Here is a 16,905-nt window from a genome sequence, read left to right as displayed (position 1 = left end):
CGCTCGGCAGGCGCTGGCGTAGACACCTCCGGCCGCCTCAGGACCCGGGGCGGGGCGTGAGGGGCGGGGACACCCCGGAGGGGGCGGGGACAGCCCGAAGGGGGCGGGGACACCCCGGAGGGGGCGGGGACATCGCGAAGGGGGCGGAGACACCCGGAAGGGGGCGGAGACACCCCGAAGGGGGCGGAGCCTTCCGCGGGTCGGTGTACCCGGTCCCCGGGAGCGGGGCACTAGGGCCGCAGCACTGACTCCGCAGTGGAGCCCATCCGCGGCCCTGTTGCATCCATCAGCACCGGGGCTCGGCACAGCTGCTACAGCCACGGTGCTGCCCGTAGACGGTGTCAAGAGCCCCAGATCTTGATGGGGCTGAGTGGAGGTCAGGGAGGACCGTGTTCTTGTGCTGCTCCTCTCCGTGCTGGGACAGGCACACCGGGTTCATGTGGCGGGCAGCCCCACGGGGCGATCTCGGTGGAGGAGGCCGGGTGCAGTCGGTTGTCACCATGAGGATTTAAGTATATACCGTGTTCCAGCCTTGAGCCATTGAATCAACTTACGTGGCTGGAGAGGTGAGGAGGAGGTAGGAGATGCCGTGATTTTTAGGCAAGCATCTTGATCTCAGACAGTGTTGCACCATTCATGTCTTTGACAGATGTCGGTACAATACACGTGGCAGTGGATTGTTGTCCTCTCCCATTCCAGCACAGGATTCCATGCACTACGAGAACTGCATTCACTGAAGGGATTCAGTGCTCATAAGCTGTTCCCTGTGAGGGTGCTGAGGCGCTGGCACAGGGTGCCCAGAGAAGCTGTGGCTGCCCCATCCCTGGCAGTGCTCAAGGCCAGGTTGGACACAGGGGCTTGGAGCAGCTGCTCCAGTGGAAGGGGTCCCTGCCTGTGGCAGGGGTTGGAACTGGATGAGCTTTAAGGTCCCTTCAACCCAAACCATTCCCTGATTCTGTGTTTGCAAGAAAGCAACTCCTAAGTCCTGATCAATGAATGCCCTTTTCTGGAGGGATTCTCTCCTGGGGGAAGGAGGTTACGGTAACATTACACCATGTGTTGTGTTACTTCATCCTGCCTATGTACCACCACCTTAATGTGGTATTGGAGATAACTGTGCTACATCTTTTGCTTACAGAATGAAGACTGGGTTACTCCATCTGCTACACTGGTGTAAACTCAGAGTAACTCAGTTAAAGGAGCTCAGAGCTAACACTGTATTTTGCTGTTGTGTCTGACACTTGCTTTCCAGCTAGCCCAGCACAGGCCATGGACTTGAGTCACCTTCTCTCCGAACTCAGACTTAAGAAGTCCAGTATCACAATTTATCCTTCATTCGGAATGATTTTTAGTTATTAACTGACCTAAATACCAAAACTACATGTCTGCATCATAGAGAGGGAGTTGTTCTCTCCTAACTGTGCCATTCACAGGTTTTTACAGAGCTTTGGCTACTTATTTTGAATAGTAAAATCTCAATATTAGTGTAATTTTACAGTTAATGGATAAGTTGATGGATAAGTTGAGTGACAGCTTTCAGGGAAGCAAAACGTCACATCTAATGTAGTTGAACATGTTCCTGCACACAACCATGTTGGCTCAGGCAGCAAAAGGGTAAGAAGATGAATACGTAACTGCAACCGTTATCTTCCTTTGCTGCATGGATGTGCTGGGAGATAAGGAGGCAGCTGTTGCCTCCAACGTAGACTTCCTGAGTAGCTCGAAACCCCTCAGTTCTTACTCAGAAGTCCTTGGTAAAACCCCTCAAGGAACAGTTGCCTTTTGCTGTCTCATTAAGAAGCCACATTTTGCTGACACGAGTCCATGTGGAGTCAATGCTCAGCATGGTTCAATACAGGCTTTTTCCCCCAGGTCAACATGAATGATGAGTGAAGGTCTCATTTTCACACGTGGCCCCAGAGCACGATGCAGAGGTAAGAGATTTGTCTCTTAGCACACAGAACCAGACACTGAGGTGGGCTCGCTTGGCAGAAATCCTGCCCAGCTGGAGCCAGACATCTGCCAGCATGGCCTGAAATGAAAGCATTTGGTGAGCACCGTTTGTAAAGGGTATTGTTGGGGTCACTGGTTGATTCCCCAGGTGTAGGTGCAGACAGCACTAGAATGGGCTGTTCCCTGGGGGTAAGTGTGGGGAGACTGAAGAGTGTTTTACTGTAGGTAGGGGAAGTGATCTTGGTTTCTGGTTGAAGCAGCTTCTGGATTAGATGGTACTTCCTGCAGACATCATGCTTTGATGTTTTAAATAGAGCTATAACGGTCAGTTTGTGTTGAAATCAGGTAACAGGAGATAAACTAGTGTAGGTCTTTCTGGTTTTGTTGAAGTCAGTGTCTCTACCTACAGCTGAGTAGCATCAAGACCTAATGCAAATGAGTTCCACTTGTTTATACTGCTTTTCAGCAGTAATCCAGATACATTGTCTTCAATGAATGAACCCATTAGCAAATCACTTAAAATTGAAGCAGATGGTTTAGATCTGAATTTGCATTACCTGTAATCTATAGGTAATATCATATCATAGCATCATGGAATGGTTTGGGTTGGAAGGGACCTTAAAGACCATCCAGTTCTAATCTCTCTGCCATGGGCAGGGACACCTTCCCCTAGACCAGATTGCTCCAAGCTCCATCCAACCTGGCCTAGCACAGTTATTTGCCTTGTTTTGGCTATTTTGCATGGACGTTTCAGGAACACATAGGCCAAACATCATGAATTACAGCTTCTGTCTGGTATTTAATAGCTGTTGTCAGGTCTGAGATATGAGTCTCATTAAGAACATTGTTCGTACCTTAGCCCAGGCTGTTCCCAGAGCTCCCAGATTTTCCATGTCTTTGTGTAGGTGTTTGCACTTCATGGGAAAGGCAGAGCATGTGAAATATTGTGCCGTTATTGCAATGGGATGGGAAAGTTCTGTCGTTAGCTCCAGGAGATGGCACTGTGCCCCCTCCGGGCTAAAAACCATATCCATGGCTTCCAAATGTACATCCAGGACCAATGGGATTCTGAGGGGTTTTGTGCTCTTTCTTGTTATGAAACGCACGTTTCACTGTAGACCTCGATTCATCTTTAACTGTCCTCAATACGGCCTTTCATCATTCCAGTTTTGTAGGCTATTTAAATGCAGGTGTGTGTTTGCCATTATCTATACAGTGCCTTGTGTTCTCGCATTACTGGCACAGTGCTTCTCGGTGCCCCATGCTTTAAAGCCGTTTGGAAAGTAGGGACAAGCAGCACTACAAGGCTTTATCATTGACCTGGGGTTGTGTAACAGCGCGGGGATCCCCACACGTTCCAGAGCTGGGCTCCTGTGTTACTGAGTGGTAACTTCACAAGGGGTCAATCCCTCTCAAAACCACAGCCCCAGGCCCGTTCCAACCTGGTGTAACTGAGCATCTGCCTACTCGGGGTCGGGGGGAGTCCTCCTGAAACGGCTTCATTGTTCAACGGGGGGTTGGGGGGTGTTTCCACCTAACTTTCTGCGTGGCATTTGAAAGTAAATAGGAACAAGCGGCCAGGAACCCCCGAGCTGTGTGTGCTGCAGGATCCGCCGGCTGATAAGGGCTGACCGAAAGGGAAATGGGTGAGGCCTTCACATCCTGTGCCCCGGCTCCGCCGCCGGTAACGAGCGGCGGCTGCGGAGAGCGGGGGCCCTGACGGGGCTCTCCCCTCTCCCCCCCCGTGAGCGCTGCGCCCGGTTCGTTGTCCCCCGCAGGACAGACCCTGCCCCGCACGGAGCCGGTTCCCCGTTAGCATCACCTGAACCGGGGCTCGTCCCGTTCCAGCGCTGCCTCCCCGGGGGCACCACCGAGCGCCTCCCGGTGCTCCGCGGCCCGGCCGCGCCGCTCAAACCCGCCCCTCGCTGATGTCACCCGCCCCCCCGGGGCCGCTGTAGCCGCTCCGAGCCTGCGGCCACCGGATCGCTGCTCTACCCCCCCCAACCTCCGGCCCTCCGGGCACAGCGGGAGCCGCGTTCGAGCAGCGGGGGAAGGACGCGCTCCACAAGCCTTTGTCTCGGTAACCGGCGCTCGTCCTTCCTGCCGGCGGCGGGGGGGGCTCTGCGGCCGCCCCAGGCATGCGGTGCCGGGGCTGCGGGAGGCGGCCGCTTGCGCACGCTTCCGACGGATGCCTCAGGCTGTAGCGGCGGCGTTTGGGGCGAGGGACTCGGCAGCGGCTGCCGGTGCGAGCGGGTGCGGAATCCCCGTGTGGAAGAGGAGGAACTGGAAGAAAGGAGCAGCGGTGCTGGCTCTCCTCCGCCGGGGTCAGCCTTCCTGCATGCAAGCGTTACTGTCGTGGGGACGCATCGTCAAGCGCGTACAGAGGAAGGGACTCGCTTATTTCCCCCCTCCCCGGGCTTGGTTTTCGTCGTGATCATCGTGCAGAAATAACCACTTTTCTCGCAGTTTGCTGGTCCGCAGCGAGGCAGGGGGAATATGCTCATGAAGGAGTACCGGATCTGCATGCCTTTGACAGTTGAAGAGGTAAGCTCAGCCACGGGAACGGCTCTGACTTAGAGAGGGTCTTCTCCTTGCAGGCGAGTTGAGGTTGTGTTTGTTTTACTGAATGGTTCCTCGTGCGGTGAACTTGGTCGGAGGTGGTTGGGTAGAGGAATGTTTTGGTTGGAAATGAAGGGAATCCCGCAGGAACGAAGGTAACTGAAGTCCTCAGTGTTGGTTATGAAGATTTTTCGGGCAGACTTTAGAACCTTACTCCTGTTTGCAAGGGAGAGCTTTGTGCTGAAATCCTCCCTCTGATAACGCGCCCGTCCAAACCCAGATTCTAAAGATATCTTCACCTTTGCCTAAAATACCCTCGCGGTCGAACGTGGCCTGAAACTGCAGCACAGGTAGGGGAGGGAGGTGGTGATTTGTTAGTAAAACTTTTTTTGTCATTTAGAGAAACGGCTGTAAGTCAGAGCGCTCTTTGTCACCGTTCCCAACTCGGAGTTCGGGTTCTGTTCATCTGAGAACACCCTACCTGCCCTTTGTTTTAACGAAGGCAGCAGTGCCTACATGCGGTACACGTGCGATGTGGTTACTGGTGCATGTAAACCGTGATCGTTTTCAGGTGCGATAGGTGCGGATGGCGGATGTAAAGGAAGTGGTCATTTCAGGTTGAGAGCAAGACGGCAGCGCTGCTCCTTTCAGCCGCTTGCGCTACGCTCCCGGACGTGGCTGCTTTTGCGCGCACGCCCTACGCGAGCCGGCTGCGCACCGCGCATCTTGCGCCTCAGCTGCGCGAAGTTGCTGTTCTACGAGCCGCCAGAGGGCGCTCTTTCCCTCGGGGCAGTCCCGGCTCGGTTCGGTTCGGTTTGGTTCGGTTCGGCTCTCATCGCCCTTCTGGACCCATCTCCCCTCGGGCAGTAACGAAATGCGGTGATTCCACCCATTAATTCACACGGGTTTTTGTTTGAGTAGAGCCAGGCGGGTGTTCTCTGCACCGTTCTGGTTTGGTCCGTTTCCAGTATGCCTGCAGGAGTCCTCACGAACGCTCGTTTCAATGGGCTTTTTGTCCTTGTCTTAAAATTTGGCAAATTAACAGTGTTCAAAACCTGAGAGTTGAAACTGCCAAATATTTACTTGAAGCTGCTCAGGAAAGTCCTTTTTCTGGGAGCAGGACCTCGCTCCACCATGTACGTGTAGGGAGATAGGCACAGGTTTAATTAAGAACTTACTAAATAAGTTAACTAACAGAATACTTAATTCTGTTACTTAATTCCAGCACACTGTGAGGGTGCTGAGGCGCTGGCACAGGGTGCCCAGAGAAGCTGTGGCTGCCCCATCCCTGGCAGTGCTCAAGGCCAGGTTGGACACAGGGGCTTGGAGCAGCTGCTCCAGGGGAAGGGGTCCCTTCCAACACAAACTATTCTGTTTCTCCAGCCAAGTTCCATAGCATGCTGTGATACTGACTGGCATTATTCCTTTAATGCATCATTTCATTTGTTTATTGTGTTATCCTAATGCGGACAGCGTTTTATCCAAGCCAGTTCCTGATGTCCTCAGACGACATTGCTCAGTTAACAACAGTTCATTACGTTATCAAAAGGGAGCAGATCTAATTTCTTTTGGAACATTGTTGTTAAACAAGATTTCCAGGTACAGAAAAGGCCAAAAACCTCCCGAAATGGGAGCTGTTGATGCATGATGAGGTCTTTTGTTCCCTACAATTCATCTGGATACTCATGTGTCTTGTAGGTTCTCTCATGTTGAATGATCTATTATTTAGTCCAAGAGCTGCAGCTGAGATGTCTTGATGAGGAACCTAGAACATACCTGATATTTAACATAAATTTCATGATTTATTATAAAATGAGTTAGGACAATGTTGTGCAATTGGCAGGTATCTTATTTTTGTTATAGTGATTTGCATACTAAATAAAGTCCCACACTGTATTTCTCATAGTGTTCATCTTTGTGACATCTCCTACAGTCTATGAAGGTGATGTTACTTGATTTTTACACTTAATTGCACATTAACTACCAATACTGCATGGTATTTTTGGCATCTCTGTCGAGTAAGGTGATGCTCTGTGCAGTTGTTAGAACATCATGCAGCAATGCTCACCCTTTAAAAAACAAGAGCATTTTGGTTCTAAGAGGCCCAAACTGCCTTCTATGAGGTGCTAAGTATCAGTAGTTCAATGGGCTTTGTTGGATATGCAATTTCCAGAGGATATGCAGTTTCTCATTGGGCTCTACAGTAGCACTTGGGTACCTAATGCACATTGATGTCTCTGGGGCTTGAGCACCGAAGTGTTTGTAGGTTTCAATGGGTATGTGGGAAATGCTGTTATTTCTCACACAGCTGCTTGGCTTTGCTTTTTGTGCTGTTTTTCTCACTCCGACTTTACAGCTCTGCTTGTTCCACTGTTTGGAAGTTCTGGCTTTTGGCCTGTACACATTATACACACATTGAAAAGCATTTCCGTGAGCAGTTTTCTTGTTCAACACTGACTTGCTGGTTATCCACATGTGGAAGTCTTACAGCATGAATGAGGAAGAATTCCATCTTTATTCAGCGGTGTGTTGTCGTTAAAACCGGAGTGGCTTCCCATGCCATTCCTGTGAAGGTAATCAGTACAGGAGGCAAAGGGGAGTGTGAACTGTCAGCCAAGCATCTGCATCCCATCTCCTGTAGTCAGATTCTGTGTGTAATGTGAGGAAATGTCCATTAAAATGTTGTGTAATGGCCAGCTGAGTAACGAGGAGTCATGACTCTGTGTGTAAATACACACATACACACACAGCAATCAGCACTATGCTGGTTGGCAATTATGACCTTAACGTGTCTCTGGAGAAGGGTAAAAGGCTGATAGATGTCACAGGAGCCTCCAGGCTTGAAGGGTTTCTGGCAGGGTGGTGGATAGGAGGTTCTGCAGAGCTGGTCCTCATGAGCTGCTGCAGATCCTGTTCTTGAGGCACGCTTGCATCGATCCCCTTAGCAGATAAGAAACCCAAACACTTATGGGAGTTGTGTTATGTACCTGTCAGCGTGGAGCCCAAATGCTTTCTTGCAAATAAAACACTTCCTGAGATATGCTGATTGCTGCAGACTGAGCTGTTCTTGTGTGTTTTGAGCTAGGACACAGCAGTGAGAGGTGCATCTTTGTTCCCGTTCCATAAGCACCAGGAAAGACAGGCTGTGCCAAGAGTGCTTGCTGTGGCACCACACCAGGGTTCTTATTCAAGGCTGAGGCAAACTCATTAAAGTGAGTTTTTATTGGCAGTTATTTAGGACTGTTACATATATATTGCTGCAAACTGCCTGCTCAGCTTGGAAGTTAGTTAGGAAAGGAAATACCATGTTCCTTTCTAAACAAACCAGTACCAACAGCCCTGTTAGGTCAGGATGTAGCTGTTGGTTGACAAAGGCAACACGATTGCCAGTTAGAAGTCATTCTTCAGCTCATTTGCAGTACTTCTGGGAGGCATGCACACAAATTCAGTCCTTTTCTTAGCACTGAGACCTCAACAAAAGCCATTTCTTTCAGTTATTTCATAGAGCAAGTAAAATCTGGTGCAGGCATTGCTCAGGATACGTTACCAGCCCTCATCCCAGCTGCAATCAGCAGTCGAGTTTGCCTCTTGGTTATTTTTTCCCTTGCATTTTCATGTGTTAATTCATTCTTACAAATAGTTTGTTCCATCACAGCAGAGAACATGACAATGGGCTGTATTGTGGTGGTTTAAATATCATCAGTTAAAACCCACATTCCTAAAAAAGTGAAAAGAACACCAAGCAATTGAAAAGAGCTAAAAAATGCTCAGCCTTGAGTCTCATTGCAAGCCAGAGGAAGGATTGCATGGCTTTGTGCCTTCCAGATGCCTTTTATCTGGAAATGAAAACCAAAGCTGGTAGCTTAGCATGGCACTGAACTTGTAGTTTGGAAGAGGCAAAGTACATTCAAGTTTGAGTTGTGTGGGAAGTGATTATTCTTTAGGGGAATGGGTGGAAAGACATTTTTGCTGGATCCTGTTGAGAATGGAGCTGTTGCTGTAAGATGCTGATAAAGATGTGAAGTTAGGTTGGGTATATTTGAAAGCTGAATATCAAATATAAATACAGCAGTCATCATAGGGTTTTTTCCTTGGAAACAGGGATGTCCATTAGCATTTATTTCTGTAGGTCTGGCCATGTATAGTTCAGAACTTACAGTCCAAACAGGTTTTCCTTTGTTCTTTATTTCAACCGAGTGTCTGCTGAAGCCAGGGGGATTGCTCCTGTTCTCGGCTATAGATAAAAGCTGGGTTTGATCTGTGGGGAGCACTGCCTGCATGGGGTGTGTAGGAACAGCTGTATTGTCATGAATACAAACAAGCAGAGACCTGCAGAATGGCTGTGAATGTGGATCATGAGTTTTCAACCGAACAACTTCTGGATTTAGAGGTGTTGTGCCTGTTCCTTTATCAAAATAGCCACTGTTTAGCTCTTGGTTTGGACACCGTCAGGTCTCCCAGTGTGGATTCTGTCCAGAAATGATTTCAACAACATACATGTGAACACTATTTGCGTTCTTCGCATCTTGTGTACATTTCTTCTTTAAAAGATGTCATAGTCGACTGTTTTGTGTACAAAGGGCACTTGTTATAACATGTATTATTCAGGCAGATTGAAAAGTCAATGAAAGCATTTGAGAAAGTGTTTTTATACCCTGAGAGCCACCAGGTGTTGTGATAGTTAGACATAACCACATGTATGTAGAACAGAAAAGCCTTTTGTAGGGTATAAAGCATAAAATACCCTTTTTTCCCCTAAACTACAATGATCTATTGCAGGACAAACTGCATCTACTCATCTTTCAGTTAATACAGATTAAATAATGAGTGATTATGAATGCTGTTCTCATTTCCTAGCTACAATCACAGAACATATTCTCAGGAATATGGGAATGTGTGGAACATTAAGAAAGCAATATGTTGGTTGTAAGCAGGAGGACTATCAGCAAACATAAGGGGAAGTCAGCTTTTCAAATTGAATTAAATGGCATTAGTTATAAATAAAATGCTAACTGGACCATGTCATGGCCATGAGCTCTGCAGAAAAAGTGTCTCTGGTAGCTTTGGGTTGAAGTTGTCCAGCAAAAATGGAGCTTTATTGTGCAATTGAAACTATCAACAGCTATAATTCATCTTTAGTTTTACACTTATTCCTTTATAAGATAATTAAGTGCTATGAAAAGTAAGGGCCATTTTACTTGGTTAATCATCCTTTCTGGATATGCCATATGAGAATCTCACCAGCCTTGCCTTCTTTTTTGCAGTTAATACTGGGGGAGCACTGATAGATTTGTTTGAGGACTATTTAGAGTTAATTATTGATCTGGAAAAGCTCTTTACACCATTAGGAACATCCCGTTACCCTTCCAAAGAAATCGTTGTGTAAGACCCTTGTCAGTGATCAGATCCGATCTGATCTTTGTGGGCGGTTGTGTCTGCTGGCATTACAAGACCTTTGCGACATGCAATGTGACCTTAAATTGGCCTTAAAGCTTATGGATTGGGAAGACTCATTATAATGATGTAGAGACACAATAGGAGAGGGAAAGCATCAGAAGTGAAGTTTCAGTACCAAATAAGAACAGCTATTTTAATCTTCTTTCAGTGCACAACCTACTTGTAAGAATGAACAGAAGAAAATGAGAGCTGTGTTTTACCATGGGAAGAAAATAAGTACCTTCCTTTAGCCTGACCTTCCTGTACTCGTTGTAGTCACCTAGAGAGCTATAAAAGCAAAGCAGTACAGATGTCCACTCTTCATTGCACACCACTGCAAATAGAAGACCAAAAATACCCAATTTTCTTCTTTACTCCCATTTACACATTTCAATGCAACTCTGTGAAAGAAACAAGACAACCTTTGTGCTTCATGTTTTGGTGTAAATCATTAAAAAACCCTCTCAGTGGAAAGGATTAGATATTATCTAAGGAACTCCAGACTGATGTAGATGTCTCTTCATCTCTCTTGGCCTTTCTCTCCATGTCAACACTTGTTTTCTCCAAGGTGTGTGTATATATATGTAAACTAATGCTATACATTTGCTTTGAAGGCCTTGTTGGCAAAATATAAGGCCCAGGTTTGCATTTCCCATATAAGAAAATGCAGCTTGTCAGTATTTTAGGACATTTTCTAGCTACAGCACTCTACAGAGCTTTAACGCTGTCAAAAACTCCATGGAGTGTGTTTGCCTTGAAAGCACAATGTAGGTTCAGAAACAAAAGAACAGGGAGAGGAAGGCACAGAATGTCAATACTGGCTCATAAAGCAATGCTTTCTGGGGTTTTATTTGTGGGATGAACTTTGGGTTGCTGAGAGCATGCAGTTCATGTAGGAGCTGATGGGAACACTAAGTGATCAGCCCTATTGAAATTGTGGCCAATTGTTTATGTACCTGGTAGTGGATGCAGATGTCTGTATCAGCACCTTGAAGTCTGATAACTCTGATATGGCAAATACATTTTCCATTAGTCCAACCTATTTAATTTCTTCATCTGTCTAATTGTAAGGTTAGGAATGATATAATTATACTAATTTTCATGTGCTTTTTGCCTGACTGCACATGTTAAGGAAAGATATTAGGTGATTTATAGAATAATAGAATGGTTACAGTTGGAAAGGACTTTAAGATCATCTAGTTCCAACTCTAATCCTTAACATATATAAGGCCCTTTAGCTTATAGGAAGGTAAATATTTCTGTAATATCTATGGAAGTTTAAAAATGATGTTTTCCTTCATGAGTATTCAGTTGATAGGCATTTGTATTGTTAAAATCTGTTAGAAACCATATTCTTTTATACAAAAGTCTGCCTAGTCAGGTAATGGAACACCCATAGTGTATAACAATGATTCATTCACAATATTCTTTGTGACTAGTGAGCTGACAAATACGTTCCCCAGGCTGTCCTTATAGAACCCAGTCAGTTGTGGATGCTGCAATACGAGCAGGCTTTCCATCTTGAATGTCTAACTGAACACACAAGCAACCATTAAATACTATAAGGAAGGAGATAGATAATACACATGCAAACAATTAAAGTATACTCATGTATTGTGGGTGAGGAATAATTTCTTATAGTCTTGCTCATGGAAAACTGATTTGTCGTTTAAAATTATGATTTTTTTTTCCCAAAAAAAATCATTATAATATTTCCTATATTCCATCCTTATCTCCTTTGGTTCTTAGAGCATCTGTCATGATGCAGTATATTTTATAAGGCTCAATACCTAAAGAAAATGCATACTGACATTTCATGCAGATTTGCAGTGATAGCTCCCCAGTGCAGCCTGAAGAGCTTTGTGTAGGCACATTGTAGGCATAGTTAAGTGACATTACCAGTGTGCATGTTGTCAGAAAGCAAGGAGATAGTTGCTGCCCAGGATTACTGACTAGGTTTAGAAAGGACTGAAGAAAAGGTAATTTAGATTTCAAGTTGGGTTAACAGATGGGTTTACAATGTGTAGGTGGGGGAAACTAGACTTGAACTTGGCCTGTGTTTATATATGATGCTTTTAGTCTGCCTTAGTCTTGTTTCTCTCCTCATTTCATCATTTCTTCCCCATTTTGGTTATAAGTGATCAGCCAATTTGGAATCCTTGGATATGTATTAAAATGCTATTTTTATTTTTACAAAGCATAATCCAGGGTGCTAACTTGTAGGAATGACATTTTAATGGCTTTTCTTGGAAAAAATGAAGTGTATCTTCCCTCTTTTCCCTATTTGTGGTCAGCAAACGCTGAAGCAGTTTTGGATTCCATCAGTTTTGTACTTTCACAGCTCTGAAGCTGGTTTTACAGGCGCACTCCTGGCTTTGCATGTACTTCACTTGTGCACATACTTTAAAGCACAAGCAGCCACGTGCTGTGAGTCATGTGCGTAAATGTTTGTAGACTGGGTTTAGTAAAAACCTGTTCATGTGCTCTCCAGGCAAATCCTGGCCTCTCTTTAAGAGTTTTTAGGTGTCTGTCCTGAGATTAGTCTTGCCTAAGTGATTTAGGAGTACTTAAGCTCTGTGGGAATTGTCTGTGAGCATGCTGAGTGTGCCTTCTTTTCCATTTCATCCCCCTGAATGTCACATTGGGTTTAATGCGTTGCTCGATTAATGACTATGTTTAAATTTCTTTCAGTGAAAATATTATTGTAATGCATGGCAAAATAATTATGTGCTAATGACACTTCAGTGTAACACATACTGTTGCTCAATTACTTGATTAACAATCAGTCACTGATGACAGTCAGAAACACAACTAATCGTGGAATGTATTTTCAGAGTTTGGTCTCATTTTCTATACAGGTTATTGAAAGATACCAGGATAACCTTTTGTGGTCATGTCATGAAGGTATGTGAAAGGTTACCAAATCCTGCAGCCCACTCTGAAACAAAACCATGTGCTTATCAGATAAAGACAAAAGTAATTCTGTTGTTAAGCATGAAGTTCTTACACGTGCCAGGGTTGTATTTCTCATGATTAAATATAGATGGTTCTATTTAAGCAGTCTCACTTGTAAGGCCCATTGAATATCCTGGTCCTAGTATGTATAATCTTATCTTCTGAATGACGCTTGACAGATTTATCCAGCTATTTATCTGGCGTTGTCAGGTGTTCTTTGAAAGTGCCCATTAGCTGCCCTTTAAGGAGTATTTCCATTTAATAAATGGTTTGTGCAGTGACTTGAAATAAGCTGAATGAAACATCTGACTTACACATGATTCACTCTGCAGTAACCTGCCTGCTTCTGTTCTCACACAGGCTTGATCTAAAAGTCTTTAAATCTTACTTCAATGGACCAGGTTTTGTTTTGCTTCCTTCTCTGTGAAAGGAAAGTCATTCAGTGGAATTTAGACCGCAATAACACCAATGAGTTCTGCTGCTGATGTCAGAGAGGCCGAGATTTCACCAAATATGTATGACAAAACCCAGCATATTTTTAGATGAGAAACATCGGGAATTTAAATTCCATTTTAGTCGCATGATGCGAATCTGAAATAATTCCATTGACCTCAGTAGATCCATTCCAGATTTCTATCAGTCTCCTCAGTAGACTTTAACCAACGGCTGTAAACCAGAAGAAAATGTAGATGTTTCAGATCTCTTGTTCTTAACAAGAAAGGCATCGAGCTGATGACTCTAAATCGTTCACATTCTTGCCTGGCCTAAAAGACATTTTCACACGGTTAGATCAAGCCCCAGGTTTGTGTCAAACTCACGCCAACGCCTTGAAGCCTACATAGAGTTGTACAGTTGCTGTCCTCACACTGAGGACTTGGCAGTAAGCTCTTCACGCTCAGTTTTCAGTCCTACCTCTGTACAAACTCCGATTCTCTGTTCTTTCTCCCATTTTTGAGTCCTTGGTCATGCTCCCAAAGAAGAAAGCCTGGCCAACCCCAGCAGGCGCCCGGCCAGCTGGCAGAAAGCTGCTGCTCGGCCTCAGTCTTGCAGAGGATAAGGAACTGCACAGCACACTGAAACAATTGATGATTCAGGTCCCTGCTGAGTGCGGAGCTCAGGCTTGAATCTCCCTATTCCCTCAGTTACCATGGATCTCTGCACCCAGACTGAAGTGAAAGAGAGCAGAGTCCCGAAAGCTCTCAAATGTTTTAGAGGGTTGTTAAGTTTCTTTGCATTTCCAAATGTTTGCTATTCTGTTAAGCCCAAGGGGGTTTGTTTGGTTTGTCTTTATTTTCCTTTTTTTCCTTTTTTTCACCACAGGGATGATTCAGTATAAAAACGTGTTCTATATAATGTGGAGACTCATACATTTGGGATAGGTTGGGTTTGAGGGGTTTTTCCCCCATCAGCTTCAATGGAAGCAGAATAAACCCTACTACAGGGATTAGTTCTTTCTTGTTATTAGTTTTCCACTGGTTTGCTCTAGCTGATTTTCTCTGCTATCTCTGCTCTTTTCATGTCTGCACATGAACTCAGTCAAGTGATGCCCAACTTCTAAATCTATTCCAAGTGGGTTTGAGATGAGGCAAACAGCATTTTAGTGGAAATGTTATGTCATAGTTACAAATGCCCGTGGATTAGTTAGTTTATTTCCAGGACCTCACGGGCTATACATTGCTATTTATAATTCAACTTTCTCAAGCAGCCACGACTGTGTTTATGTTACCATGGTGTTACTTGCCATACTTGAGGGTGGATAGTAAATGCTATAATTGAAAATAGATACTCCCACTGAAATAAGTCTAACAGGTGGTTATGTTCTTATTTAATCGTGCTGTGAGAATGGTACAAGTTAAATGTGGATGCCTCTGACCCTGCCTTTTCACTAGGACATTTTCAGACATGCCAACTGGCCCTTAGTGGCCAGAACTGGAGTAAACAACATGAGTGATTTGTCTTGTGACAGTCCAAGGAATGTCAGTGGCAATCAATGAGTATCCTCTGCTTCAGATATTAGAAAGTAAACGTTCTTATGTGGGGCAAAAGGAGATGCTGTGGTGCAGGGGGAGGTCTGTATCTCATCTTTCTTCTGCAGACCGTAATCTGTGTAAAGCTGCAGTTCCTCAAGAGCATTTGAGGAACAGCAATTGCTGTTTCCTTGTGGTTTCCTCATATTAACCCTCTTACCTCATCTCATCCTTCAGTTATCCACCATAAGGAGTTGCACATCTGTTTTGAGGTCTGCCCTATCTTAGTATTATGTGGTTTAGTTTGACGTTAGCTTACACCTACCTTCCTGGTGCTGGCAACACACATCCTACTGGCAGAGCTGTCCAAACCATCCCCCTCTCACAACCATAAGAATAGATTTAGATTAAATTTTGTCAACTCCAATAAAACCAGTTAAATGTGTTTTATATATAACCTGTTAAATCTTATAAATAATATATATAAATATTTATAAACCAGTTTTATACATATAATACTTAAATCACATAATTTATATATTTTACATATGAATACATACTTTTCAGTTCTTCAAAGTAAAAGGATGGAAACATAGGGATATTATTCTAAGTTCTCCCAAATATTTAGGGCAGAAAAAAAGGATTGTAGATTTTTCTCTCAGAAAGATTCTAGAAAGTGAAGTGAAAAATAACTAATTCAAAATAGCAGGATTGTTTCACACTCTGACTTACTGCAGAAAGTCGTATGCCCAAGAGTATTAGGTAACCAAGTACGAACACTTCAGTCAGGATAGTACGATTATTAGCAAAGGCATTTGTAAAATACATTTTAATAGAACCATGCAAAAGATGCCTGATTGGTGCCATTGTATGAACAGCAAAGTGCAGAGCAGAGAGATTCTTGCACAAGTTTCGCACAGCAGTCTCCTTCTGAGGATTGTTGTACCCTTTGCAGAGGTAGCTGCCAGAGTCCATCTTCACTCTGTTGAGTCTTGTATCAACCAAAAGCTAATTGGCTCCTCCAGTTTTTCCTGTAGCTGAAGGATATACAACTGATTTGCAGCAGATGTTGTGTGCATACGGAGGTTTTTCTCTTGAGCTTGGTACAAGGTTGTTTCTCAGTTTTCCTTTTCCATTTTGCCCAATGAATAAAGCAAAGCCAGAAAACCCCAGCACAGTGGTTCAGAAGGCAGTATGATTGTCATGATTTGGTTTCAAGCTGGTTTGCATTGGCTTGGAATATTTGTGTTATTTAAACCAGCATCACATCCTGTGTACACAGGAGCAAGACTCAGAGTTTACATCTTAGAGTTTGCCAAGGAGGTCCCTAAGGCCTTTTACAAGCTTCTGGCAATTGCATTCCTCTCCACCGGTTGTTGTACTTCACATGTTTGGTTGCAGACCTTTTCCACATGTTTTGGGAGTTAGACCTGCAGACTAAGTGAGTTACTTCAGCTTTCCAGGCTTACTTTATAGGTAGCAGTTGAGTGACTTTATTATTACAGAGAAGCTGAGGACATTCCCTAGGGCCACTGAGAAGCTCCCAGGTAACAGTAAGCATGCAGTAAAGGACTAGTCTTGAAAGTATTCATGCATAGTTAATGGTAAGGAAAAAAGAACCAGGTTCAGGCTGCCAGTCAATCCAAACCTCTGACAAGAACAAGGAGTTAAGAAAGAAGGCACCAAGTTTGCAACATGTTCTTGGTCAAATTAAAAACTGAGTTTCTGAAGGTGATGAATATAGATGAGAAGCTTGTGTCTGTTGAGGATTGTGCCAGACATCCATGCATCCAAATGGAAGTTCGCTGTCAAGCTTGGGTGTTTTACTGTCCATGTCTCTGTGTAGCTGTAGGATCTCTGCTTTCTTTTGGTGCTGAAACTGAGTTTGAAAGGCCCAGAATCCTTATGTAAACCTGTGGTGCCCTGGAGCTCCCTAAGTCTTCACTAAAATAGACTGTTGACAACTAGCATTTCCAACCAGTATAACCCACATGGATACAACAGTAGGAGGCTTGAGTCAAACTGGTGTTTTGGC

At 44.7% G+C, this 16,905-nt stretch overlaps 1 protein-coding gene across 2 annotated transcripts in view; it reads left to right on the top strand.

Moving 5' to 3' along the window:
- Window positions 1-3,983: 3,983 nt before the first annotated feature.
- PITPNC1 (phosphatidylinositol transfer protein cytoplasmic 1) overlaps window positions 3,984-16,905 on the top strand; it is an 80,937-nt gene continuing 68,015 nt past the window's right edge. The window contains exon 1 of one of the 2 annotated variants that reach the window (XM_034067795.1): window positions 3,984-4,497. In XM_034067795.1, the coding sequence (XP_033923686.1) occupies window positions 4,450-4,497 (48 nt within the window). In that variant the 5' untranslated portion in view covers window positions 3,984-4,449. The remainder of the gene's footprint in view (window positions 4,498-16,905) is intronic. The other variant, XM_034067796.1, reaches the window with a different exon arrangement.

Source organism: Melopsittacus undulatus, chromosome 11 (genome assembly GCF_012275295.1).
Source record: "Melopsittacus undulatus isolate bMelUnd1 chromosome 11, bMelUnd1.mat.Z, whole genome shotgun sequence".
Lineage (NCBI taxonomy): Eukaryota > Metazoa > Chordata > Aves > Psittaciformes > Psittaculidae > Melopsittacus > Melopsittacus undulatus.
The sequence above is the reverse complement of the archived record's forward strand: the minus strand, read 5'-3'. Positions and strand labels throughout refer to the sequence as shown.